This window comes from Engystomops pustulosus, chromosome 4 (genome assembly GCF_040894005.1).
Source record: "Engystomops pustulosus chromosome 4, aEngPut4.maternal, whole genome shotgun sequence".
NCBI lineage: Eukaryota > Metazoa > Chordata > Amphibia > Anura > Leptodactylidae > Engystomops > Engystomops pustulosus.
Window position 1 is genome coordinate 145394405 of NC_092414.1, and position 28000 is coordinate 145422404.

The 28000-nt window shown below is 40.2% G+C and overlaps 1 protein-coding gene across 1 annotated transcript; it reads left to right on the forward strand.

Annotated features, from left to right (window-relative positions):
• Positions 1-7464: 7464 nt before the first annotated feature.
• LOC140127362 (uncharacterized) lies at positions 7465-27790 on the forward strand. The gene is made up of 13 exons (XM_072147967.1): positions 7465-7486; positions 8389-10986; positions 12032-12096; positions 13026-13177; positions 14759-14886; positions 15092-15150; positions 16769-16905; positions 17016-17140; positions 17783-17838; positions 19549-19703; positions 20776-20885; positions 26064-26186; positions 27268-27790. The coding sequence occupies exons 2-13, from the start codon at positions 8410-8412 to the stop codon at positions 27271-27273; spliced, it is 3693 nt and encodes a 1230-aa protein (XP_072004068.1). The 5' UTR covers positions 7465-7486; positions 8389-8409; the 3' UTR covers positions 27274-27790.
• Positions 27791-28000: the final 210 nt, after the last annotated feature.

The window sequence follows — 28000 nt, forward strand, 5'->3', positions numbered from 1 at the left end:
GCTGTATGTAGTGATTGCTGGGGAGCTGTATACAGTGATTGCTGGGGAGCTGTATAAAGTGGTTGCTGGGAGACTGTATATAGTGATTGCTGGGGGACTGCATACAGTGATTGCTGGAGAGCTGTATATAGTGATTGCTGTGGGGCTGTATATAGTGGTTGCTGGGAAACTGTATATAGTGATTACTGGGAGCGGTATATAGTGGTTGCTGGGGGAGCTGTATATAGTGGTTTCCCGGGAAGCTGTATATAGGAATTACTGGGAGTGGTATATAGTGGTTGCTGGTTGAGCTGTATATAGTGGTTGCTGGGGAAGCTGTATATAGTGATTACTGGGAGCAGTATATAGTGGTTGCTGGGGGATCTGTATATAGTGGTTGCTTGGAGTTGTATATAGTGGTTGCTGGGGGAGCTGTATACAGTCATTGCTGGTGGAGCTATATACAGTGATTGCTGGGGAGCTGTATATAGTGATTGCTGGGGGACTGTATATAGTGGTTGCTGGGGAAGCTGTATATAGTGATTACTGGGAACGGTATATAGTGGTTTCTGGGGGAGCTGTATAAAGTGATTACTGGGAGCTGTATATAGTGATTGCAGGGGGGCTGTATATAGTGATTATTGGAAGCAGTATATAGTGATTACTGGGAGCTGTATGTAGTGACTGCAGGGGGGCTGTATATAGTGGTTGCCCGGGAATCTGTATATATTGATTACTGGGAGTGGTAGGTATATAGTTGTTGCTGTATATAGTGGTTGTTGGAGAAGCTGTATATAGTGATTACTGGGAGCTGTATATAGTGGTTGCTGGGGAAACTGTATATAGTAATTACTGGGAGCAGTATATAGTCGTTGCTGGGGAAGCTGTATATCGTGGTTAGTGGCAGTGGTATATAGTGGTTGCTGGGAGAGCTGTATATAGTGGTTGCCCGGGAAGCTGTATATAGTGATTACTGGTAGTGGTATATAGTGGTTGCTGGGGGAGCTGTATATAGTGGTTGCTGGGGAAGCTGTATATAGTGGTTGCTGGGGGAGCTGTATATAGTGGTTGCTGGGGAAGCTGTATATAGTGATTACTGGGAGTAGCATATAGTGGTTGCTGGGGGAGCTGTATATAGTGATTACTGGGAGTTGTATATAGTGGTTGCTGGGGGAGCTGTATACAGTCATTGCTGGTGGAGCTATATACACTCACCGGCCACTTTATTAGGTACACCTGTCCAACTGCTCGTTAACACTTAATTTCTAATCAGCCAATCACATGGCGGCAACTCAGTGCATTTAGGCATGTAGACATGGTCAAGACAATCTCCTGCAGTTCAAACCGAGCATCAGTATGGGGATGAAAGGTGATTTGAGTGCCTTTGAACGTGGCATGGTTGTTGGTGCCAGAAGGGCTGGTCTGAGTATTTCACAAACTGCTGATCTACTGGGATTTTCACGCACAACCATCTCTAGGGTTTACAGAGAATGGTCCGAAAAAGAAAAAACATCCAGTGAGCGGCAGTTCTGTGGGCGGAAATGCCTTGTTGATGCCAGAGGTCAGAGGAGAATGGGCAGACTGGTTTGAGCTGATAGAAAGGCAACAGTGACTCAAATCGCCAACCGTAACAACCAAGGTAGGCAGAAGAGCAACTCTGAACGCACAGTACGTCGAACTTTGAGGCAGATGGGCTACAGCAGCAGAAGACCACACCGGGTGCCACTCCTTTCAGCTAAGAACAGGAAACTGAGGCTACAATTTGCACAAGCTCATCGAAATTGGACAGTAGAAGATTGGAAAAACTTTGCCAGGCCTGATGAGTCTCGATTTCTGCTGCGACATTCGGATGGTAGGGTCAGAATTTGGAGTCAACAACATGAAAGCATGGATCCATCCTGCCTTGAATCAACGGTTCAGGCTGGTGGTGGTGGTGTCATGGTGTGGGGAATATTTTCTTGGCACTCTTTGGGCCCCTTGGTACCAATTGAGCATTGTTGCAACGCCACAGCCTACCTGAGTATTTTTGCTGACCATGTCCATCCTTTTATGACCACAATGTACCCAACATCTGATGGCTACTTTCAGCAGGATAATGCGCCATGTCATAATGCTGGAATCATCTCAGACTGGTTTCTTGAACATGACAATGAGTTCACTGTACTCAAATGGCCTCCACAGTCACCAGATCTCAATCCAATAGAGCATCTTTGGGATGTGGTGGAACGGGAGATCCGCATCATGGATGTGCAGCCGACAAATCTGCGGCAACTGTGTGATGCCATCATGTCAATATGGACCAAAATCTCTGAGGAATGCTTCCAGCACCTTGTTGAATCTATGCCATGAAGAATTGAGGCAGTTCTGAAGGCAAAAGGGGGTCCAACCCGTTACTAGCATGGTGTACCTACGGTAATAAAGTGGCCGGTGAGTGTACAGTGATTGCTGGGGAGCTGTATATAGTGATTGCTGGGGGGCTGTATATAGGGGTTGCTGGGGAAGCTGATTACTGGGAACGGTATATAGTGGTTTCTGGGGGAGCTGTATATAGTGATTACTGGGAGCTGTATATAGTGATTGCAGGGGGGGGGGAAAAATTTTTTTTTGTTGGAATCTGCAGAAAAATTCCTGTACATAAATGCCACATTTAACGCTGTCAAGTGCTTTTGTAGGACATAGGGGCAGATTTATCAAGTGTCTGAAAGTCAGAATATTTACAATTGCCCATGGCAACCAATCACAGCTCCCCTTTAAAATATTCATGAGCACTGGTCAAATGAAAGCTGAGCTGTGATTGGTTGCCATGGGCAACTGGAAATATTCTGACATTCAGACTGCTTGATAAATCTGCCCCATAATGTTAGTTTTTAACCCCTTCCCGACGTGTGCCGTACTAGTAAGGCGCGCGTCGGGTCCTGGTGCATGGAGAGGGCTCGCGGGCTGAGCCCTCTCCATAGCTGGTAAGTCTTTGCTGCATTTTGCAGCAAAGGCTTACCGGGAACACCCGCGATCGGTGCTAGCAATGCTGCCGGCGCAGCATAGGCGCCGCCATCTTGTTGTGGATCGTCGCTCCCCGATGACGTCACAGGGAGCGGCGATCCGTCGCTATGGTAGCCTCGGGTGTTCCGAATACCCGAGGCTACTTCGTTTTAACCCATGCATTACAATGTGCTAATTGCACATTGTAATGAATGGGGTGTAAAATCCACATATACTACTACTACAGTAGTATGGCAGTATATGATAGGATCGATCAGACAACCTAGGGTTAGAGTACCCTAGGGAGTCTGAAAAATAGTAAAAGTAAAAATAAAAAAAAGTTAAAATATAAAATTATAATAAAAAACCCTAAAAATTCAAATCACCCCCCTTTCCCTAGAACTGATATAAATATAAAAAAACAGTAAAAATCATAAACACCTTAAGTATTGCCGCGTCCGAAAATGCCCGATCTATCAAAATATAGTAACGTTTTTTCACTGTGTTTAACCCCGCAACGGAAAATAGCGTCCAAAGTCGAGAATGCCATTTTTTTGCCATTTTGAAAAATATAAAAAGTGATCAAAAGGTCGCACAGTCCCAAAAATTATAGCAATGAAAGCGCCATCAAAATTCGCAAAAAATTACACTACCCACAGCTCCGTACACCAAAGTATGAAAAAGTTATTGGCGCCAGAAGATGGCAAAATAAAAAAAATATATTTTGTATAGGAGGTTTTAATTTTTTAAATGTATGAAAACATTATAAAACCTATACAAATTTGGTATCCACGTGATCGTACCGACCCAAAGAATAAAGTAGACATGTCATTTGGGACGCAGAGTGAAAGCTGTAAAATCCAAGCCCACAAGAAAATGTTGCAAATGTGGGTTTTCACCATTTTCACTGCATTTGGAATTTTTTTCCCGCTTCCCAGTACATGGCATGGAATATTAAATACCGTCACTATGAAGTGCAATTTGTTTTGCAGAAAATAAGCCATAACACAGCTCTTTATGTGGAAAAATAAAAAAGTTATAGATTTTTGAAGTTGGTGAGTGAAAAATGGAAGTGAAAAAACTAAAAAAAGTCGTTAAGGGGTTAAAAATAAACCAGCTGTACTTGGATTCTATTGAGAGAGGTTTACAGGGGATAATGTATTAAAACTCTAATGTGGATTTTCTTTCCTTGTTCCTTGAGACCTGTTCTCATCCTTAGTCAGTTAAGTTTTTTTTTTTTTTTTTTTGATGATGAGTTGATCTTGTAAACTATTGTACGAGAATTTCTTCAATATTTTCATATTTAGGCTTGACATGAGTCTTTATAAATGTGTCCATCAAAAGAGCCAATTTCATTTTGTAGATTCCTTTACTTGCTGTAGAAAAATCCACTTTCTATTAGAAATACTATGGTAATATTGTTAAATGAAAGAGTGTAACAGCCCTCTAGTGGAATATGTTTGGTACCACATGCATGCCTTCTGCCTGTATAGTGACAGTTTTAGGAAAAGTCGTGCCCTGGGCAAAATGTAACTTAATGACCGCCCTATCGGCTTTTTACGGAAGTCATTAAGGGTACTTCTTCTGACGCAACGACGAGCGTCAGAAGAAGATTTAGGGAGATCGGGTCAGTCTGGTGCCGGTAGCGGGCTGTGATATCACAGCCCAGACCCGGCACTAACACCCGGGATCGGAAAAACTCAGATCCCGGATGTTTAACCCCTTACACATCACATCAAGCATGACCGCGGCATGTAGGTATTAACACATGCCTTTTGTAAACATGTGTGTCAACAAGTGTAAACGGTAATGTAATTAGCCAAATCACCTCTCCTCAGCTGTTGTAATGCGTTTCAAACGTGATGAAAACGGGACCTAAATGCAATGTGTGAACGCGCTCTCATAGTAATTTTTTTTAAATTTTCAAATTAAGGGTGATGTCAGACGTGGCGCTTTGTCTGCGCTTGCAAACGCAAACGCAGACAAAGCCGCACTGATGTGATCGGGTCGTGGCCTGCCCCGGTGGGCGCGGCTTTGTCTGCGTATGCGCTTGCAAGCGCAGACAAAGCACCACGTCTGACATCACCCTAACTCAAAGTGAACATTATTGAAGAATTCCCTATTCTGTTGAAGTTGTTTCGATATATAATATGTATAGTCTCGGGCAAACACGGAGACTGTGGTGATGCTGCAAACGCAGCCTAAATGGTACGTGTGCCACCACCCTATTTTTTTTCTTTTAGGGCACGATCACACAGTGCGCTTTGGTTGCATTTTCATTGCGTTTTGAAACATTACAGCTGAGATGAGGTGATTTGCCTAATTGCGTTACTGTTAACATTTGCGTTTACAAAACGCAGTCTAAACGCAAGGTTAAAGCATGCGTTAACAATGTATTTACCTTTTGCAAAAAAAATGTTAACAGGTGTGGGCCTCGGCTCGATCGCATATACGTTTCCAGAAGCGCCCCCTGTGCGCTAGTGTCACGTTATGAATGGACTGCTAGCGGAACGTGTGTCCGTGGCCTGAATGCCACATTCACACGATGCGTCCCATTGTGCGTTGCGTTTTTGATGCATTCCACTGGCTTCAGACTTGATTACATGCGTACATTGTGTTTTAGGCCGATCGCATGCGTTTCTCTGGAAACTTATGTGCGTTCGGGCCGAGGACCCCCCCCCCCCCCCCTGTGCACTAACGTCGCATTATGAACGGACGTTTAGCGGTACGTGTGACCGCGGCCTTAGCAGATGCAGTGGAAATGCAATGTAACCTTAGCATGTAATCAAGGCTGAAGCCAGTGGAATGCGTCAAAAACATGATGCACAACGTGACGCAAGGCATCGTGTGACTGCGGCCTCAGGGCGCGTTCACACGTTGCGTTTTGGTTGCGTTTTCATTGCGTTTGAAACGCATATACAACAGCTGATGTGAGGTAATTTGCCTAATTACATTACCATTTACGTTTGTAAACGCATGTTGTATATGCGTTTCAAACGCAATGAAAACGCAGGTCAAAATGCAACGTGTGAACGCGCCCTCATGCTGGTGCCACACGCACCACTTTGTCTGCGTTTGGGTGAAGACACACATGGCGTTTTTGGGCCGTTTTTGGGCCGTTTTTGGGCCGTTTTTACTAAGTGCGTTTTCAGATCGTTAAAAACGCATGCGTTAAAAAACGCATCCGTTTTTGTCCGTTTTTCCGAAATTGCGCAATGAAAAACGGACAAAAATGCATGCGGTTTCAAAAAACGCATGCGTTTTTAACGATCTGAAAACGCACTTAGTAAAAACGGCCCAAAAACGGCCCAAAAACGCCATGTGTGTCTTCACCCTTTGTGTTTTCAAGCGCAGACAAAGCAGTGCGTGTGGCACCAGCCTGAGGCCGCAGCCTACCGCGGCGAGCCGCGGCTTGATCGCATTGGCGTCTCTATGGAAATGTCTGCGATCGGGAATGAGCCGCCGGTGTTTTGCGTTAATTTAATGCAAAACACCGGCAGCTTGTTCGTGATCGCAGGCGTTTCCATAGAAACGCTGATGCGATCGAGCCATGGCCCGCCCCGGTAGGCGCGGCTTTGTCTGCATTTGCGGTTTCAAACGCAGACAAAGCGGTGAGTGTGGCACCGGCCTCAGTATAATTTTGGCAAGGATCCCCCTCCAACTGTTATGTCTACTATCTCCACAGGACTTCATCAAGCAGCTGTGGGCCTTCACCTGATTCTCATCTTGCTGACAGAGGAGATAAGCAATGGCTGGGAGCACAGTCTTGTTTCACAAGTAGCTGGGCCGTGTGTGGTGTCTTTTCTGGTGGTAGCGTCTTGGCTTTAGGGTTGGTTGAATGTTATTGGAATTAGGTGAGTGGAATGTTACTTACAAGATATCATTCATATAAAGAAAAATCTTAATTTCTACCCTCCCAAGATGACTCTTCAAACTTCTGCTGCAAATTTTTTTTCCAATACAAATTTTGAGATGACATCCTACAGTTTTTTTTGTATTTATTTCATAATATGAGATTTTATTGTTTTTGGAATTTGTTCAGTTTACAATTAAAACCTATGAGATGACTTGCATTTGATAAAGGTTTAAATGCATATAACATTTAATCTGTTGTTAATCTGATTTGGCCAAACTTTATTTTTTTGGCATTATTGCTGCATGGCATCTTCTTGTTTTTTTACGGCAGCCATCTAGTGGAATATGTTGGGTACTACATGAATATCTTCTACCTGGTTACAGACCATAGTTGTGTGAAGTCTACCCAAGTAGACTATGGCTAGTGGTGGGTAGCTGCTTGTGGCCCCATTTTGAATCCAATTGTTGTAGGAACTTTCATGTATTGGGTATTAGTGTTTTTTTTTTTTAATGTGGATAAACATGCGATAAATTTAATATTGTATTAAGAGTAATAGAAAGCATTGTGTGGTCGTACTTTGAATTTTTTTTTTTTTTCTTCTTTGAGGATGTAATACAGGTTTTAGAAGTTGTCTAGATCCTCTGTCATGAAGTGCAAGCTCACAAGCTAAAGGTGCTATTCTGTGTTATTGTTGGGTGTGTTTACTCTATGCCAATAGAAGCTAGCAGTAACTCGGTTTAGTGTCCATGTGGCAGCGGACTCCGTTGCTCCTTTGTTTTTATGTCAATGTGTTGAATACTGATTGATTTATTGATGCAGGGCCATAACTTGAGGGGGTGCAGAGGTTCGATCACACCAGGGTCCAAGCAGTTTAGGGGGCCCTATTGTTATAAACTATACATTATAGTCAGGGGCCTGGCACAGACTTTGCACTGGGGCCCATCAGCTTCTAGTTACGCCACTGTATTGATGTATTGAGTACCTGCATTTATCGTTGACCCCTGATAAGAGTTGTTGAAACGCATTGGCATGTTGGTGCTAATCAATCATCTCACTGACTATCTTTAGGAGTAATTACAGGGAGAGTTGAGCACATGCCCTACCTCCTTTGGACAACAGCTAGCACACACTACAGTGAGTTCTAGCAATCCTATTAGGCTAAATTCACACATGTGCCCACCGTACCGTAGCACGGTGCGCTGCTCACCCCCGTCCCTCTCCATAGAAACACACAGCGCACAGCAATGTATCAGTTTATGGGCTACGGAACTGTGCCGGACGTGTGCTTCACTGTACCACTCCCACACGGCGCCGTGCACCCATTGCGGTGGGGAAGGTGGATGCATTTTTGTTACCCCTTTATGTAGATATTTAATATTTTTTTAATTTATGCATATATATATCATGAGTTCATAAATGACCCCTGGTGGACTGTTTCAGTCTATACTATTAGGTTTGTATATTGGGGCTTTATAAATGCTGCGGTCAGAATAAATGTCATCTACATGTATATGAATCAATCAATCCTATAGCCTTACCGTTCTGTTAACTAATGATTCTCTTTCCAATTTCAGTGTGTCGGAGATTTCAGTGCAATGCAGAGGTTCTACTTTAGACCTACAAAGCAAGAAGCTGTCAGATGGCAAAATGCGGTCTTTGGACCAAGTAATGTGTTCTGTCCTTTCAGAACGATAAAAAGACTCTGGTTGCAAAGCTTGTTCTTAGTTTTCTTCTGCCTTACCTACCATTGTGCTCAGACAGAAAACCCAGTATCGGACACCTTGCCCTATTCAGACTCTGAATTACTAAGAAGTGTGGTACAGGCACGGTCCATGTTGGTGGAGAAAATCCTTTCAGCAAGGTCTCAAAAACATTATAAGCAAAGTAAACTATTTAAGAGAGATTCACCTCCTAAAAGCAGTGCAAATTTATCTCAGTGGGCTTCTACTATTAACGAAATGCTAAAAAAATGGGTGGGCCAAAAAAATCTTTCTCTATTGCCTGAATTAGAAAATATTAAATCCGTTGGTAGCAGTGATACAAGAAGTGTGTCCGATTTTCCAGGGCGGCTTTTAAGAATTGGTCATGGGAATGACACTTTTGATCAGCTATCACAGATACTAAGCCTGACCACTGTTTCACATGATGAAATATCTGAGACCCAGACATTACCTTCCATATGGAGCTCTTTATTCAAGACAAAGTTGGGTGATGTTGTGTCTCAAACTGATACATTTTTAGATGCCAGCACTTTCCCTTCAGGAAAAGGGCAAACACTGTCAATACTGAAGCCTATGACATCTGCCAAACCTGAAGAGATGCCCTCTCCTGGTTCATTTGGGAACCAGCACCAAAATGCTTCCTCTGATTTTAGGTTGTTGGTGCATTCAGTAAGTTCTTTGCCCTCATTAATGCAGGGTTTTTCACACAGCAGTAATCTTCATAGTAGCCCATTCCCAGTAAAAGATGGAACAAATCTCCTAACTGGAAAGACTTCTCCAAAGTCATCTACACTTAAAACTATCACCTTTAGCAATGTGTTCATACACAGTCCTAAAACCTCTACTATTGGTCGACAATTTAGTAATATGCCATTTACTACAATATCCCTGTTAAGTTCAAGTTCTACCGATTCTGTTAATTCAAAACTCTATTCCCAAAATTCAAGGCCCACATTATCCACCCTGCCGTTTAATTTCCCTCATGTCAACTCACCAGTTTCCATGAAGAAAATAAATGATTGGGACTTGACATCTGTTACTCAACAAACGTTAAATGTTGATCTGTCTACAACCAAGAGAAATTTAGAAACCAAAAGTTCATTGAACACTGATCATCAGACTACTGTTATGTCCCACATGACTACACAAAGAATGGGGGATTCATCTGTAGTGGTTGGCACCTCTGCTGGTACATTTATTTCTTCACCTACTTTGGAGGTACACAAAGAACAGGATTTTTCAGCAACAACTACTCTTCATCCATTAAATACTGATCAAACTTCAGAACTGGACAGATATTTGGATCAGGAAAAGGGCACTTTAAAGACTTTTCTTCACTCTACTTGGCCATCTCCAACTTTGAGTTCTGCAGAGATTAGTGGATCCATGAGTTGGAAAACTACTGATTACACTGCCTTGAATACTGATTTTAGTGTTACTCATTCACCTTATGTTTCAAAGAATAGGTCATGTGTTCTGCAAATCCATGATCTAACAAACACTCCTACACCAGTATCCTCAGAAACTACTATAAACAAGTCAACTGGCAATGAAAGCGAAGCAACTAAATCAACCGACTATTCTGTCACTTCAAGTGATGAAGGCATACTTGTAGATCATACAGTTACAGATGTATACACTGAGTCTGATTACCAGAGCACTAGTACACCATTTCACTATGATGTATTTCATGACGGGATCAATGGAAGTGATGAGATGAACGAAAGTAACTTTGATCTGACTAGTACTAGTTCTACCATGGCTTCTACATGGGTCAATGAGCATTTAACCAGTGTTCCTATGCTAAGGGAATCAAAAACTCCCCTACTATTAAACTCTACAGTTCAGTTTGTGCAAAATGAACAGACTTCTCAGAGAACCACTTATGGTACAGAAGCCAAAAATGTAGAAGCTTACACTCAACAGATCTCTGCATCGCCTTCTATTGGTGCAAAATCTTCACATGATCCCACAACTATACCGCCATTGCAACGAATAATCTCAACTAAATCTGGTGTGGAAGCTTTATCTGTAAAAACTTCTACTTTCCATCCGTCAATGCAACGTTTGCCCCATGTAGTCACAACCATAGTTAATAACAATTATTCCAAACCAAATACTGTCTCTGGTCAATCTTTAAGGACTTCTAGTACTAGAACACTGAACCCTTTAGTTACTTCTACCAATTTTTTTAGGCTTGTATCATTATCCAAGTCAAGTAAAGTGACACTGATGCCGGCCCTTAAAGAATGGGTTCACCAAACAAGTTTTCATGTTGAATCTATTACTGGAACACCCATAAATCCTAAGACAAGTTTAACCCAATCTACCGCTTCTCCAGTGGTAACAATGCCATTAAACTTTCACATTGCTGGTGTCTCATTTAATGAGCAGCTTGAGAACTACACAAGTGAGGGGTACAGGAAACTGGAGAAGGAAGTAAAACTTGTGGTGAGTTTTTTTTGTGGAATTTTGTACATAATATGCTTTTTACTTTAAATGTGAAGCCTTCACACTGTAAGATCATACAAAAACTATTTCTTTTGGCATTCTGTAAATTAGAAAAATGAAACCTCAAAAGGTGAATGCTGTTTCTTACAAGTTATGGTGCACCCTGTGGTTTGGTGACCTATATTAAGGGTGGGTCAGGAAGAGGTGTAAACACACTAGAATATCCACTGTGGCAAAAATAAACTATGGAAAATGGTTTCTGTTGTAGATTTGAGCTGCGATTTTTGTGCATCCCTTCATCAGAGTTCAACCTTGGTATTGCATTCACTTAATGGATACAATGCAAAGGACAACTTGGGTACGGTGTATGGCAGTGTGCTTCATAGGAAGTGACTGCAGCACTTAGGTCAGTGATGTGATCTTCATTTTATAAGGCTGCCCCTTTAATATGTCCGGTTGTGGATGAACATGCCTAGGGCTAAGTCGGACCACCTGAATCTATTTGTATACAGGACACAGAGTTCTGCTGAGTAAGACAATGACACAAAAGGGGTTGTCGGATCTGCAGCATAACATAATGTACATAACTCTGTATGGCTCTGACACTCCTAGTCTGTTATGATTAGGGAGTTCTGACACTGATACAGCCAATCAGTTGCGGAGCAGATTATTTTTTTTTTCAGTTTCTGATTGGCTGTAGGAGTCCCATCCCCCAAGTTTTCAGAGACTTAGCGGTCTAATTCTGGATTGTCTGCTGCGGAATGAGCGAATTACATGTTATGTTAGAGGGTAATATTTGGGCATTTAAAATGCATTATTATTTTTTAATATGCAGCCTCTGACTGACTTTTTAGTTTAATGTGGGGTGAGCATGCAAAACTCTGCAAATCTGTAATTATTTTAGTGTAAGCAATATGAAAGCCCAATGAGCATAGGCTAAAAAAAAATGACTAATGTAGGAAATTTTGCAGTGAGCAGATGGCGACGGACTTGGGAATCTAAACTTAGAACTAACTGATCTGCTAAAAAGTTTCTTGTTTTGCAGATGGACAAGATACTTTTTGAAAAATACAAGAATGGTTACCTTAAAACAGAAATAAAAAGATTTATGTAAGTTCTGTAGTACAAGTTCTAATGTATAATCTTTGATTTTGCGACTTCTCACTAGCACAATATCCAGTAGATATTTTTTTTCCACTAGATGGGATCAGAGGTGGTCCTTTAAATCTCCAGTGTCCTTCATGTCTCCTCCATGGCGATACAGTAGCCATGATCCACACCAAACAATTTCTTGCCCGCGTGGAAGAGTTTATTTGCCCTGTGTAAGCAGTCTGTTACATGAGGGTTCTCCCTCCAATGCTGATGCAGACTCTTGGTGGCTCAATGGGGGTGCAGCATGTTTTCCAATTATAATTGTGTATCTGATGGGGAGAAGCTATTTACTAAAGTATGGCAAGATTGTGTTACCTACATCTCTACAACCTCTTGATATTGTAACTGTGACTTTCTCTCCTGCTTTCCTTTCCCTGGACCAGTGAATAATTTCCCTTCCTTTCATTGTCTCTTCCCTCCCATCCTGTCTGATCTCCTCCCTGGTTTACATTCCATTGTAAGTTTGACTATATGGACTTGGAATTGATTCTCAACTGTGCGTCTACATCTGGATGTATCAAAAGTTATGTGACGGATGTCATACATCCAAAGCGGGCCTTTGCATAGGCCTCATTGATTTTCATGCCCATATACTCAATGTATTACTTGTCTTAAAAATTTTCAATAAAAAATTGTTTGTATTTATGCTTTTTTCTTTCTAGGTCCAGCACTATGATGGAATGAGCATTTATTTATATTATGTGGTTAATTTGGGTCCAATGGCTTTCTAGCTGCAATATGAATATAATTCAAATGTTCTGAAATATTTTACATGTTGTGGTTTACCTGTATGTGTAATCATTGCTCTTTCATAGCCATTCTTGTTAATTTACTGTTGGCTTTTTTCATGTTCTTTGTTATATAATTTATAATTTTTCTTTTTTTAGGAGGGGCTCTGTCATTGTTATGAGTAATATTGTATTTCATAGCAATATCTTTACACCAAGTGGATCAGACATTATCCGAACTATCCTGTCTGATGGAAACGAGACAAATTATTATGGGTGGTCTATAATTGGCTCAACTGTGGAATTAAATGGTTCGTTCTATTTTGTGCTTTCTGTTTTGTGCTCTTAGATGGTTTCTAGTTAAATGTATTTGACTGAATTTAAATGTGGTAAGTTTGTATTAAACTGGAAAGGCTAATCTACTGGTAGTGACAGGTTACCATATAGCCCTTTTAACTGACACCCTTTTTTTTAGCAAAAAATTTTGTCAGATCAAATAAATAAAATTTCTAATCTTGCCTGGTATCCAGGGATATCTATAGCGAGTCAGGGGCATGGTCCCCTCGGGCTGAATCCAAGCAGCTCCACCTACTGTCTTAGCATGCAGCAAGTAATGATTTTTGACCAGGGTGACATCGAAGGTCCATCAGCCTGCTAACATTAGCAAACTACCCCATGCATTTACTAGGCAAAAGGACTTTAGATGTCGCATGATAAGGCAAGAGGAGCTGCTGGATTCAGCCGGTGAAGGTTATGGCGCCCCCCCCCCCCCACCTTGCTCTAGATATCACTGGATACCGGGCAAGGTTATAAATTTAATTTTATGGGTATCTGAGGGAAACATTTTTTTTGCTTATAAGAAGGTTGTCTGTTAATAGGGCTCTATGGGAACCTGTCACTAGCTGCATTTGTGAAAAATGTGGTGACAGGTTCCCTTTTAAAGGGTTGCACATGATAAAATATTTTTACTATACTAAACCTTATTCATTTGTAAATTAGTATTTTATGATTCTCAATATTTTAGCTTTTTTTATGGTGCTCTATGGTGGTTTTATATTATTTTTTTTTTTTAGACTTTTAACACTCTAAACATACTTGTAGAAAAAGTAAATGGTAGGTTGTGAAATGGTGTTATTTATTGTGTGGTGTCTGTCTCTGACATGTGAGGAGGATGTTAGAAAGGCAATGAAAGAACAGGGCGCATCACAACAAATTTTAGACATTCACTACATCTGTTTGCTAACTACTCCCCTATATATTTAAAAAAAAAAAAAAAAAAAAAAAAGCCACATGAAAGTTGCCCTTTTAAATCATACTAAGACTAAAGATGAACAAAGATCTCTAATATTTACAGGAAATCTGTTAAAATCAATCATGATAAACCAGTAACAGTTACTCAGCTCGAGACATTGTGACTGATGTAATCTTCTTATATTTGTTATCTATGGCCTCCTACAAGGAACTTTAAAAATTATGCTAATGAGCCTGAAAGACTACTGAGGCAGGGGGGGGGGAGGGCTGGGAGTTCTTCTTGAATCTGCACTACAGTGGGGGTTGTGCTGGGACGTTTAGTAACCTTTCAATCACCATAGTGCCTGGATCTAGAAGTGTCCGTAGTTTATCCTTTAATTTGAACTATCCCTTTACATTGTTTAAAAATTAATCTAAATTTTCTTATATTTTGGACAATATAATAGTTTTTACTTTTTGTTTTGGAATTCTAGCTATTGTAGGGAATAAGGAGTTGAGACTTTAATTTCGTATTACATACTCTATGCTTAAGGGTGGTTGCTTTATTGGTGTCTTAATGTGTTCTCTAACCATTTAATAGTGTATATCTAGTCTTACTTGGGAATAACAAGGAAATATATATATATATATTTTTTTTTAAGGATACACAACATCTAATTTGGAGATGGAGACTCTGCCAATATCTTTTCTAGTTCTGCGTGCGGGGTATATTGTAGCAAGCCAGCAAAATAAGGAAAAGCAAAGTTTCCTGGACAATCTACAGAATGCGGTAAGGGAAGATTCTACGTTCCACACAATTCTTTGACGGCTTCAATATTTTACCATTATATATGGAAGATTGTAAAAAAAAAAAAGAAAAAGATAATGTGCAGACTTTCTTCTTAAAGCATCTAAAATGGAATATATTTTAATGTAGAGTAAATAGCCGTAGGTAACCACTACGGTACCATTAACATTAATGTTTTCTCTCCTAGGTATTTCGTGCTGTTAATACAGTGTTCCCAATAGCAAATGTGTTAATTTCCCAAATTCGGTAAGACTCCTGCTTTGCAACTGGTATAGTGCGTGGCTATAATAATAATAAATGGGATATAAATGACACTAGGCAATTACTAAAATAAAAAAAATTGTGCTTGGAACTTCCTGGCAGTTCTAAGCATATATTTTTAGACTTGCCAACAAAAATGTTTAATCAATTTAATTTAATTGAAATTTAATTAATGAACGTATGGCTTTCCTTCTGCCATAAAGCCATCCACTGACATGGAAAATACATGGACTTTAATGGTGCCTTGTCTAAATTGGTTTGTATTCCCCATTGGTCCCCAAGTAGCAGAAGAGCAGCGACTCACACATTGTAAAAACTAATTACTGTCAAAATACATCACGATAAACCAGAGATACCTTATATACTCGAGTATAAGCCTAGTTTTTCAGCACAAAAAAATGTGCTGAAAACCCAAACTCGGCTTATACTCGAGTAAAAAATATATAGGTTTTACCAGGTTTTTGTGGTAAAATTAGGGGCCTCGGCTTATACTTGGGTCGGCTTATACTCGAGTATATACGGTATTTACTCATAGATTCAGGCACTGTGATTATCTTTGTTATCCATTTAAAAGTATATTAAAATAAAGCTAATAACATATTGCTCAAATTGACTAATGCATAATTTGGTGGCTGTCCTAAAGACCACACCTGTTGCTTAAAGGGGTATTCTGGTTACTCAGAATTTAAAAAAATAGCCTAGCAATCGTATGTTTGTCTTCTTGTAGATCATTGCTTTACCATTTTGCCAGTATTTTCTTAGCGTTGATCCCCCTTCCAAGGTCCAGAGCTTAGTAGGCTGCTTGCATTTTCAAGATGACACTATCACTTCTGTCTCCTACTGTCCCAAAGCTCTGCAAACTACATTTCCCGTGTGTGGCTGTGTGTGGCTGTGTGTGGCTGTGTGTGGCTGTGTGTGGCTGTGTGTGGCTGTGTGTGGCTGTGTGTGGCTGTGTGTGGCTGTGTGTGGCTGTGTGTGGCTGTGTGTGGCTGTGTGTGGCTGTGTGTGGCTGTGTGTGGCTGTGTGTGGCTGTGTGTGGCTGTGTGTGGCTGTGTGTGGCTGTGTGTGGCTGTGTGTGGCTGTGTGTGCATTCCCACTAGCTAGGTAAACGCTCGAAGAAGCAGACCACATGGTCATGGTAAGTACTGTTCAGCTACTTACCATTATCATGTTCTCTTGCTCTGGATGACTGTTGTATGATGAAAGGAGATCCAGGTCAGACTGGAAAGATGTGCTGAAATGCTTGGAACCTTTTAATAACGTTGTATTATGAATCCTCTCATGTGCAGAAGAGGCTTTAGTCACCGTAGTGGATTATAATATAGGCGATTTGGGTGGTAGCCCAGGGCCACTCAAACCACCCACCAAATGTTATACTCATATGAGGGTTTCATGGTTGAAGGTCCTTCCATCTGCAAGATTCTTTTTATCCAACAATATAGCAATAATTACGAACTTCTTTAGTTAATAAGGGGAAGCTTCCAGCATTGTGTATCACATAAAATCGTGGACTTTTAGTCAGGCATGTAGTAATCTGTATCGCACACTTTTGCGTTGACCTACCTTTAACAGATCTTTTTAATTGTTTTTATTCCTCTACCAGAGATGTACATGGAGATCTGAAAGTACGAGGCAACCTTTACTTGAATTCTACAGTTCATACAAACCTGCAGTCTCTCATGTCCTCCCTTCTGGCCCTTGTGAATCGATCCGTAGATGTTAGCTCAATCATTGTGAATGGTTAGTTCAGATTTTTCTTTCCATATTTGGTAGTTATGAAGATACCATAGTAGGAGTTTATAATGTTGTGTTCCAGTTTCTAGTATAAATTGTTTTATTTTTTTTTGTAGGAAATCCCATTGAATTGAAAGTTCATTCCATTCAATTTCGAGTTACAAATAAGCAATTTGTGTTAAATCTTTTGGATATGTCCTCATCTGAATCCCAATTACTTAACAAAGATCTCTCTGCAGCGGTGAGTGCAAATCTAACATTCTCAAGGCTAGTTGTTTCTCTCCTTCCTTTAAAGGGAATGTGTAAAATAAAAGTATAGTAGTTATAATTATTTTTTTGTTTTTATTTTGTAAATATTAATGTGCTGTAAAGCAGCTGTGCATGTTTTGCAGTATAACATAATCAAAGATTTCGTCTTCAGGTTTCAGTAGGCCCCTGGGTGACAGAGAATCAGTAGACCTCTTAGAACTCGTTACAGTATTAAAAATTGAGAAACTAATACAGTCCCCTGTTCTCTAAAATATTCACTAGTTTATCATACCAAACAGTCCCCGCATGGTTATTTTATACAAGTTTCCCCATCCCCCCAGGAGCTCTGGGCCCTGGCATTTGCCTGGGTATGCACAATGCTGACCCTGGCACTGGGCTTTCTCGCAGTGCAGACAACAAATTGTCTGCTGCACACTTGTATTCGGCAAAACAATTTCTCCTCATTTTCTTTACCCTGGTAAAATAAAAACATGAATAAAAAAGATGCAAAGCCTTTTTATATATTGTATGCTCATAAATGCTCTTGAATGACCAATTTGTCTATTAACCATTTATGGATGTGTCTATTTTTTTATTTTTCATAGAGGTAATGCAGGGTATTTTATTTCCTTAGCTCCAGACAGTGTTAAAGGACAGCAGTCCCCTACAGGTTATAATGCGGGAATTCAAGTAAGTTTAGAAACCACAATATAGGAAATGGGAAGGTGTGTAGAACAAGAGGGCTCAATCTGTATGAGAAGAACTTTGTGAAAAGTATATGAGGCTTGCGACAAACTTCTAGCTGCTGTGGTGGGAAATTCAACTTAGTATATCACAACCTTCATTTACATCCACTGTATATGCTTGAGCTGGTGCCATTTTCCTTTATAGTTCTACTGGTTCTACTTTGGAATTTGTATAATTTATTTTTTTTAAGCATCCACCCACCATACTACCTTGTGTACTTAAGTATGCAGGGTTTTTTCTGTGTCTCTGGTCACATGCATGAACTGTGGCCAGTAAGGAGGCATAAAGCATGGGGGGGATTAGATGGGAGGGGCAGACTGAAGTGGACACGCCCCTCTGATGCCAGGTGATATAAGATAGATAAAAGGTGATTTGTGGATGTAAGTGAAACAATTTTTAGCTAAAAGAAGGGTGTCAGTCAGTTAATAGGGCTCTATAGGAACCTGTCACTGGCTGTGTATGTGCAAATGTGGTGACTGGTTCTGATAGCTTTATCAGAACCCTACGATAAAGCTAGCAGACCCTGCAGTGCTGTACCCTAGGAAAACAGGACCAAGCTCAGAGGTCTGGCATATTCATGGGCTCGTCCCACCCCTCCAACGCCATAGGTCGGCTGTGACTGCTGATGTATTCACTGCATCCTCAGACTGCCCCCTCATGAATATGCCTGGCTTCATGCACCATATAATAAGACTAGTTTTCCTCATAAATGGCATAATTTGTATGTAATCTGAATACAACATCCTAATCTTGTTGTTCAATGTTTGACTCTTATTCTTCTTTGTCACTATACATATATATTGTAACTACATGCTTGGCACTCGCCTAATACTGCTTAAAGGGGTATTCTCATCTGGGCATTCACATTAAATTAAATTGTCATATGGAAACATTCAATTGGATGTTATTAAAAAAAATGTTCCTGTGTGAAAATAATTTCTCATAAAAGTAGCCATGTTGTCCCTTAGAAATGGCTTCCCAGGATACGACCACCTTACATTTTGGCAGCGATGGCCAGATATGCGCTATTGTGACTTGTCTGACCACAAGGATACAGCAATCATTACCACAGTACGGCTGTGGGACATTTAAAATTCAGAAACTTTTTGTTTCCTTGTACAATCCTTCCAGCAGAGGTGGCCATATCCAGGTACAGTCTTGTTTCTAAGGGACCATATTACTACATTAATGAGAAATTATCTTCACATGGGAACATTTTTTTAATAACATCTAATTGAAGAAATGTTTATATATGGCAGAATGAAACTGAATGTGAATGCTCAAATGAGAATACCCCTTTAACTACATAATTGTTTTTTAGTCACCCCTCCTTTATGTAGATTACATATAAAAATTAAACTACAAAGAGCATGTCCTGAAAATGGCCATACTATCAAATTATTCCATATGGTGAACTAATGGAAAATCTAAAATACCTGTTTTTGTAGTTTTGCTACCCAAAATGACAGATTATAACTTTAAGTGGCTAAAATAATGTAATATGTATATGGCAAACTCCACTTTTAGATGTATATTTAAACTTTTAGAAAATAAAATTGTTAAATTCTACATAGTTTTTCCTTTATTAATTATTTGCTTGATTTTGTTGCGGTTCCTCAGATTCTTCCATAACGCCTTTTCATTTTTCATTAGGAGTGGCTCTGTAGTTTGCAGAGGAGACCTTGTGTATCAGCTTCCAGCACCTGGTAGTAGGGAGGTTCTCAAACTCTTACTTAAAGCACTTGGATCTAATGGCATTTTGGGATCTTCAACATATAAGATAGATACTAAATCTATAACTATAGGAGGTAAGACTGTTAAACAATTTATCAAAATTGAATATCTGTTTATTTGTGTTATTTAAGAAAATGGCTGCATTTCAAGTTTGTATCTCTGAATCAAGAATAAGTGTCGAACTGTGACACTTGTTTTGACACCCACAGGGAAGGGAAGACCAACAAGATTGCAAAAAAGTGCACTCTTGTGTATGAATGAATAGGAGTCTATTAAAATAGCCATGTTTAATCTTTTTTGCTGGAGAAGTTTCTTAGTGTGTTTGAGTAGTCTGTTTATTTTGACTGCAGAATTTTTAAAACCTTTTCTTACCCTATTCATGATTGTGGGGGCTACCATATTGCTTATGCTTTTCATGTTCTATTAATGGCATCTAGTGATATGCTTTACACTCCATTGCCACAGGCAACAATAGTCTGGAGTGGATGCCCTAGGGTCAGCAAGTAAGAGTTCTTCTCCTCGAGACTTTGCCAATTAAGGCCGCCCTTCATGTGTGTGTAGACTTGCAGCCATGGATTCTCCGCTAGGGGATCCTGGGAAATATTCAAATGCTTTTTAGGATGGCATATGGGAAAACAAGGTCTCATTGGATACCTTGTCAAACATGACATTTCAGAAAGCCTAATGACATGAGTGATAATAGCCTTATATTTGCATATTTCACTGAGATCTAGGGAGAGTTCTGTAGGTATGCTCCAAGCTGAAACGTCCCCCACTGACAGTAGTGGAGGCAATGAGGGTGTTTTTCTAATCTTCTGGTGCAATTCTGTACTTGTGGTGACACTGGCAAAGTAAAAACCCACAGAAATGGCAAGTATCCATATAATTAGCCACATGGCCAGTGAAAAGTCAAGCATTTGATACCATTTATTTAATCAGGTGACATGCAGATACAAAAAAAAACCTCCAATACAACATTTTCTTTCAAAGTAAAATCATCCATCAGAAAATTTAAAGAAAACTCTCACTTCCTCTAAAACTGGCCAAAAGTGTGTGTGTGTGTGTGTGTGTGTGTGTGTGTTAAACTTTGTTACACATATAAAATTGGACTATTTTGCAGTCATAAAGTTTTCTTCCCTCCTACAGATTCCAGTCCTGGACCTTCCTATGAATATATAGATTTTCCTGGCTTTGGTGTAGCAATAATTGTGATGTGTGGACTCTGTATCCTCATCTTCCCCATCATTCTCTTTGTGGTAATTTAATTTTTTTTTTTCTATTTCATAGGGGGACTGATTTACTACTACAAGTTTTGTTTCCATTGTTGATGGCTTGAAAATGTCATGTACTTTGACCAAGGACAGAAACCTTTAACTATATAGTAAGGTTTTTGCTTTGTTTTGACACAGAAATGGTACACAAGAATCATGTACTATATTTTATATTCCACATCTTACTTTTATACACACTTTTTCTTTTTAAAAATCTGTTTTTAGTCAGAGATATGATCAAGGATGCAAACGATAGTTTAGTTGTGCTTACCATTTTACAAATAATATGCTTTTCACATATACTTATTTTTCAATGTGTCCCCCATGACCGTCCCCTGGAAGTTGCCTTGTGACCCCTGTAGCGGCAGGAAGTGGACAAGTTTAAAAGGCCCCTCCCGCAAGTTGTTCCCTAGTTTCTTCCTGTCACCAGTGGCGTACCGACCGCGGTCGCAGCGGTCGCCATTGAGACCGGGCCCATCGGACGGGGGGCCCGGGCGACCGTATCAATGGCGACAGCGGTCGGTACGCCACTGGCAGTCGGGCAGGGGCCTCCGTCCGTCCGGACAGTAAGCTCCTGCCCGTCACTGTATAGTGCTCGATGTGGCCGTTTCCGGCCGGTCGAGCACTATTACTGGAGCGATGTGGCCGGAAAACCACCCCGGCGCACATCGCTCCATGAACTAGGATGCGCGGCCGCGTGATGTCATCACGCTGCCGCGCACCCTTTCCTGTCTGGCCGCGGGCTGAAGAACGAAGACGCGGGACCTGCTGCCAGAGGTGAGTGTACAGGGTTTTTTTTTTTTTTTTGATCAATCAGTTGTAAAAGGGGCTTATTGTGTATATAATAATTAATTTGATGTAAAAATTAATTGGGGGGGGGGTGTATGTAAAAATTTATTGTGGGGGGGGGGTAGAATATGTAATAATTCATTGTGGGGGGAGAGAATATTAAATTCATTGTGGGGGGAAAGAATATTAAATAATTCATTGTGGGGGGGGGCAGAATATGTAATATTCATTGTGGGGGGGGGAGCAGAATATGTAATTATTCATTGTGGGGGGGACAGAATAGGAAATAATTCATTGTGGGGGGGGGGGAGAATATTAAATAATTAATTGTGGGGGGCAGAATATGTAATCACTGAAATGTCAGTTAGCAGAAAGGGTTTTGAGGGGTTTTTTTTAGGTATAATTTGGGGGGGGGCCATTAGGAATTTTGTCCCGGGGCCCAGTGGACTCTAGTTACGCCACTGCCTGTCACTAAGTTGGTCAGTGAGGCAGACATGTCTTTCCCGGAGGGAGGCGGGACACCAGGATAATACCTACTGCCTACTATATGTTTGACCCCTCGATCGGGTTTTGGCTCCTTCAGGGGATCCTAGGTTGGTAGGGAATCCCGTTCAGCTAAACACACCAGAAGTTTGGCGCTCTGGTGGAATGCATAGGGGTGGCGCATAGGAAGTGACCTCACTCAGATCAGAAGTAAGGTAAGACACTTGGGGCTTTTTTTTTTTTTCAAATATAACTGTGAACTGGAAGCTTTAATGGGCTTTGTTGTGCATCTTCCATGATGGCAGAGGATGCAGATGAATTTCCTGAATTTCTTTTGGTTGCCGTGAGTAACCTTAGACAGGAATGTTATGATGGTGTTTTTAATTATGAGTTGGTAATACTCTACCTTCTCTAGCTCCTAGCCTCCTGAAGTCTTAAAATGTTTTGAACACTTCAGAATTTTACAAAAAAAAAAACCTATGTAAAAGTTCACAAGGATGAAAAAACTACTTTCCTGGAAGAACTTTGTTCTTTGAGCATTCTTAAGCCAAGGAAGACTTAACCTCCACCTTAATTAGAGGATCCTCCCACTAAAGTCAGTGTAGAATTCTCCTCTTCGGATGCAGAATCTAACCTCCCTTCAAACTCTTTGAAAGACAATTCTGACAGTTCTTTTCAAAGACCATGGAGGAATATTCGATACCAAAATATTTAGTTTCGTGTGATCAGTTAGATCCCTTAATGAAAGCTATTCATAACACCTTGGGATAGGAAGATTTCATTGAACCATCCTCTATCCAGGACGAATTATTCAGAGCTCTAAAAACAGAGGTTCCCTATAAATGATGATCTTGGGATCATCCTATGATTGTGGGAATATAAAAGAATATAAAAATCTTTTATTTAAGGAGAAAGTTGTCAATCTCCCTTTGAGCATGCCGCTCAGCTCCAGCATCCCATGGACAGGAAAGCTGATAGCCGCTTCCTAGGACTTCTTTAGTAGGTTATGTTTAACCTAAAATCCAACATTGCTGCTACCTCAATTTCTTACATGGATGACTATTGCAGAGACCTAGTAATTTAAATTCTTCAGAGCCTTGGGTGAATAATAAACCTAGAAAAGTCAAAATTCAAGAGGGTTGTTTTAAGGCGAACCTCCAATGTTCTTTTCTTCCGCAAAGGTTTAAATCTTGTGAATCAGATTACCCTGTTTTCAAAAGAGAAAAACCTGCAGCTTGAGGTCGGCCATGAGAATTCTAGGCCTGATAACTTTTTGTCTTCTGTGTGTGGCCAGGACAAGAATCCTCTTAACCTTTTTTGTAAACTACATGAAGATCTCTCCCCTTTAGTGGAAATCGAGAAACAAATCTTCTCAGTTCTTTGTAATCCTTCTCCTCTATATCCCTCCAGATAGATGCAAGTCTCCAAGGATAAGGAGCCTTTCTTCCCGAGAAGATGTTCTAAGGTTTATGGCCTCAGGAAATTGGGTTAAAACTGTGAAACCATAGAACTTTTAAGTGTCCCTTTGGATCAGACTTCGTGGATTTTGTCAGACAACATGAACAGTATCATACATTTGTCACCAGGGGGGACAAGATCTCCCAAACTCATGCCCCAATCAATGACAATTTTTCAAGTGGGCTGAGAAAAATATCCTGTTAATATTAGCAGTTTTTCTGAAGGGTTATGAAAATAATCATGGCAGACTAGGAGAGCGATCCAAGCAGTTGTCCCTCCCTAAAAACATTTTCATATAGTCTCCAGAGGGCTATCGGGTGGGATAAGATGGAAAAAGTGAATTAGACTTACCCGTAATTGTTTCCATTAGTTGTCCATGACTGCCATGATTTTCCCACCCTAAGATTAATAGAAAGAAACTAATAAGTCTGATTCACTTTTTCAAGGCCACGTGTGTGTGTGGGGGATTTGTAAAAATAGATTGAGGCTTTCTTTAACCCCCCCCCCCCCAACAATCTATTCTTGTGTCTTCCATCTAACACCTATATATTTAACTTTTCACATGCCTGTAGCTCTCACCTGTGGGCACTGAATGCTACTATTTTCCAGTCCTTGGACAATGACCCTCACAGCTTGCCCCTTTACACCTGGCTGAGACCTGGGGTAAGGATTGTACAGGGAGTTTATAACTCCCTATACTTCATGGCAATCAACAGTTCATGGGAACATCACTGTTGGGTCTGGTCTCGAGTTGACCGGTGCAGCAAGTATATTAGATGGAGGTCTAATTCTTAAAATAGTTAGTGGAGCTCGCGAACAAGATGCAATCAACACAGACTTGGGGTTAGTCTGGGCAAAAAAGCATGATTTGGTGACAGGTGAATATTTCGTATACCAATCAGAGAAGATGTATAACGTACGTCATCTTGACAAAATATGTTTTGAACCAATCGCTTTAAAGGAAATATACCATTTTGCTGTTATGCATTATGAACCAAACATGGCTTGAGATGCCTTGTAGCTACACGGATTCAGAAACATCTTGTTTAATCCCTGAAAATTAAACAATTATAAAATTAAGATAATGAGCTGGTGTCTCTCCTGTGGCTGCCCCATGGTTTTTTTTTTTTATTTGGCAAAACCAATCCGTTTAGGGATTAAACAAGATATGTTATATAGGTATAGTTATCCAGGGTAAACATTTTTATTAGAAACCTTGTCATTATTCCGTTTTGTCAAGTTCCATTATTAGTTCTTTATTTCATATTTGCACAGTCAGTGATGCTAAAATCTCTATTTCTTTAGTAGCTTAACCCCTTATTGACTGGAAACGTAGTAGTACATTACACTTACTGCGGGTGATTGGAGAGGGCTAACGGGCTGAGCACACTCCGTAGCCATTATGTATTTGCTGCATATTGCCTCTGTAGTATAGCAGTATATGGTAGGATCGATCACACCATCAGGATTCAAGTACCCTTGGAGTGGGGGGGTATGAAAAATAGGTTTTATTTAATTTTTTTTAAACTAATTCAAAGCGCCTCACTTTCCCTGGAATTGATATAAATATAAATAAACCACGCCACGACCCAAAATGTCTGATCTCTCAAAATATAACAGATTTTGATGGGCATCACCGCGTCCCAAAATGTCCGCCCTAACAGGTTCATGAATTTCACAGTTTATATATATATATATATATCAATTCTAGGGATAGGGGGGTGATATGCGTTTCTAGGTTTATTTAATTTTTTTTTTTATTATACTATTTTTCAGACCCCTAGGGTATTTTCTACCACAAGTTGTCTGATCCTACCATATACTGCAATAATACAGCCGTAATACTATAGAAATTTTCCGCATCACCATCATAATGTGCAAAACTCACGTTGTAATAAATGGGTTAAAACTAAACCGCCTTGGCTCTTTGTGTGAGGTCTCTAAAAACTCCCGCACCCGATGCATCGGCGTTGTAATACGCCTCGTGCCGTAAAAGAATTAAAGGTCTGTGACCAAAATATATGTAAGATACAGTCAAGTTAATGATTCAGTATGTTGTGTGTGTTTTTTTTTTTTTTTTTTCTTCTTAAAGGTATCTTGCTAAATTATAAATATAGGGTATCACTATTGCCACTTACTGCTGCTCACTGGTGCCCTTTATAATCCAGCCCTGATAGATTTAGAGGTATTAGGGGTAGATCATGTAAAATAATCTACCCCTCTTTTTAAATTGGCATAATTAATTAATCCTACATTTTGAGTAATCTCAATTGGCCTATTAAAATTGGGAAATTATTAATTGGAAGATACCGTTATATAAAGTATATAGCGAAGTGTAATATAAATATATATTTTTTTTTGCCCACACTGTTATTAAATCAAATAAATGTATTAAAGCCTATGAAAGATCATGCATAAACCTTTTTCTCCTAGTGTACCAAAACTAGAATGCTTGGCCATAGGAAAAAGGCTACTATCCAAAGGCAACATGATCGTGATGACCAGAGTCATCATTTTGAGATGGATAACAGAGCATTTAGAGCATCCATTGAGCAAGTAAGTACTGTACATGGATTTCCTAACCTAGAAATGGCAATATTTCAATACTACACATTTATACGTACACTGCATAGGGTCAGGTTTCTAAGCCTTTTTGAGTAAAGCCAAGGGCTCATGCAGCACATTGGCTTTAAGAAGGCTCTAGACTGAATCCTGGCATTATTTATCTGATATGCAAAAGACATTATGCAACCTTTAACTATTTAATCCATGGGGAAAATTGTTTTTCTCTGACAAGGGTCTAATAGGATCTTTTATAAACAACAACGTAGCCTTATGGTATGTGTTTCTTGAGTCGGCAAGCTCAAGTTGTCCTAGGGCCCAATTGGTAATTTGCCAACTGTGTTTTGCCTTGAACTTTGGTCTACCAGAGGCAGAAGCACATTTCCACAATGGAGTAGGCTTCTGCCTGCTCATACAAAGAGTGGGGGCTTGCCTACCTCAAGGGCCCACTTATGGATTCAGTACAAATCTGTAACTTTGAAAGTCTTCCTAAAAATAAATGCCTGACTTGACATTATTTGCTTTATGTGCAAAACCACATGAGTCGGCTCACCCACATCCACCTGGTTTGACTTCAGCCACAGGTAGACGTAGATGCTCCAATCATGGAGAGGAAATGATCCTGGCACAAATCCACGGTAGATGTAGTACAAATATTTTTTTTCTTTATTGATGAATGTAACGCACACGCACGCAGCTACGCGTTACGGCTAAAAAAACGGAGACCATACATAACAGAACGCCAATGTGTGAAACTACCCTCGGGCTATATTCACACTAACGTGTGCCCGCTGTACCATAGCACGGTGGGCATGTGTCGGCACTGAGTAGAGGAGGAGGATGAGCTCCGCTCACCCCCACCCCTCTACATAAAGAAACATGTGGCACGGTGCCGTATTCTGGGGAGATTAGGACATGTCCTATCTTGCTCCCAGCTACGGAACGGTATGGTGCCGCACTGCGCTGTGTTCTGTACCAAAGAGTACTCAATTGGCAACAACTGTTTATAACTGGCTTTGCTCTAGGATGTGATTGCTTTTATACATTTAATGATACATTTTTTTTTCCTTCACAGCCTTAATGTTGACTTTTTTCCCAGTGGGTTTTCAACTGGGACACCAATAACCAAGGATATAGAAACGGCTGTGAGATGGAGCTGTGCTTTTACCAGGCAGTGTCAGCTGGCTCTGCATCTGCTTTACACGTTTTGAATGTGATGTCTGAACAGTGAGATTCATCTTTTAATTGAAATTTTCTGCGTGGGCTCTTTGTTCCACTGGTACAAGACCTCGAGGTGGAGGAAAGATCCATGTAGTTGATGATGATCTGTTTATTTTGATCTACTGGCACAGATGAAAGAATATTAACCTTTAGCTTTTCAGTGGCTGAAGGTGTTGGAGTACCCTTGATCAAAACACACTGGGCGAAACTTTCTAATGTTTATAGGTGTTTATTTTTTTTTTCACCTGTTTTTTTGTTTTTGTGTTTGTTTTCCTTTTTAAGTCATTTTGTTTTCTTTATTTGTCATATGTTTGTACGGTTTTGTCATGTAAAATCAAATTTATAGTGGAGTTTAATTAAAAAAAAATTATACGTTATCACTTGACTGTACTAATCACATGAGGATATAGTAAAAGAGTTCACAGAACGGAAATAAGTGAGTTTCATCTATACGTGTTGAGTCCCATTGCAATAAGGTACTTCATTCTTGATTTAGAAAGTCTGCTACATTAAACATATGCAGAGTGATAAAGATGATAAATTTTGTTTAAAAATTCCCCTTAATAGCATCTGAACCACTAAAACTG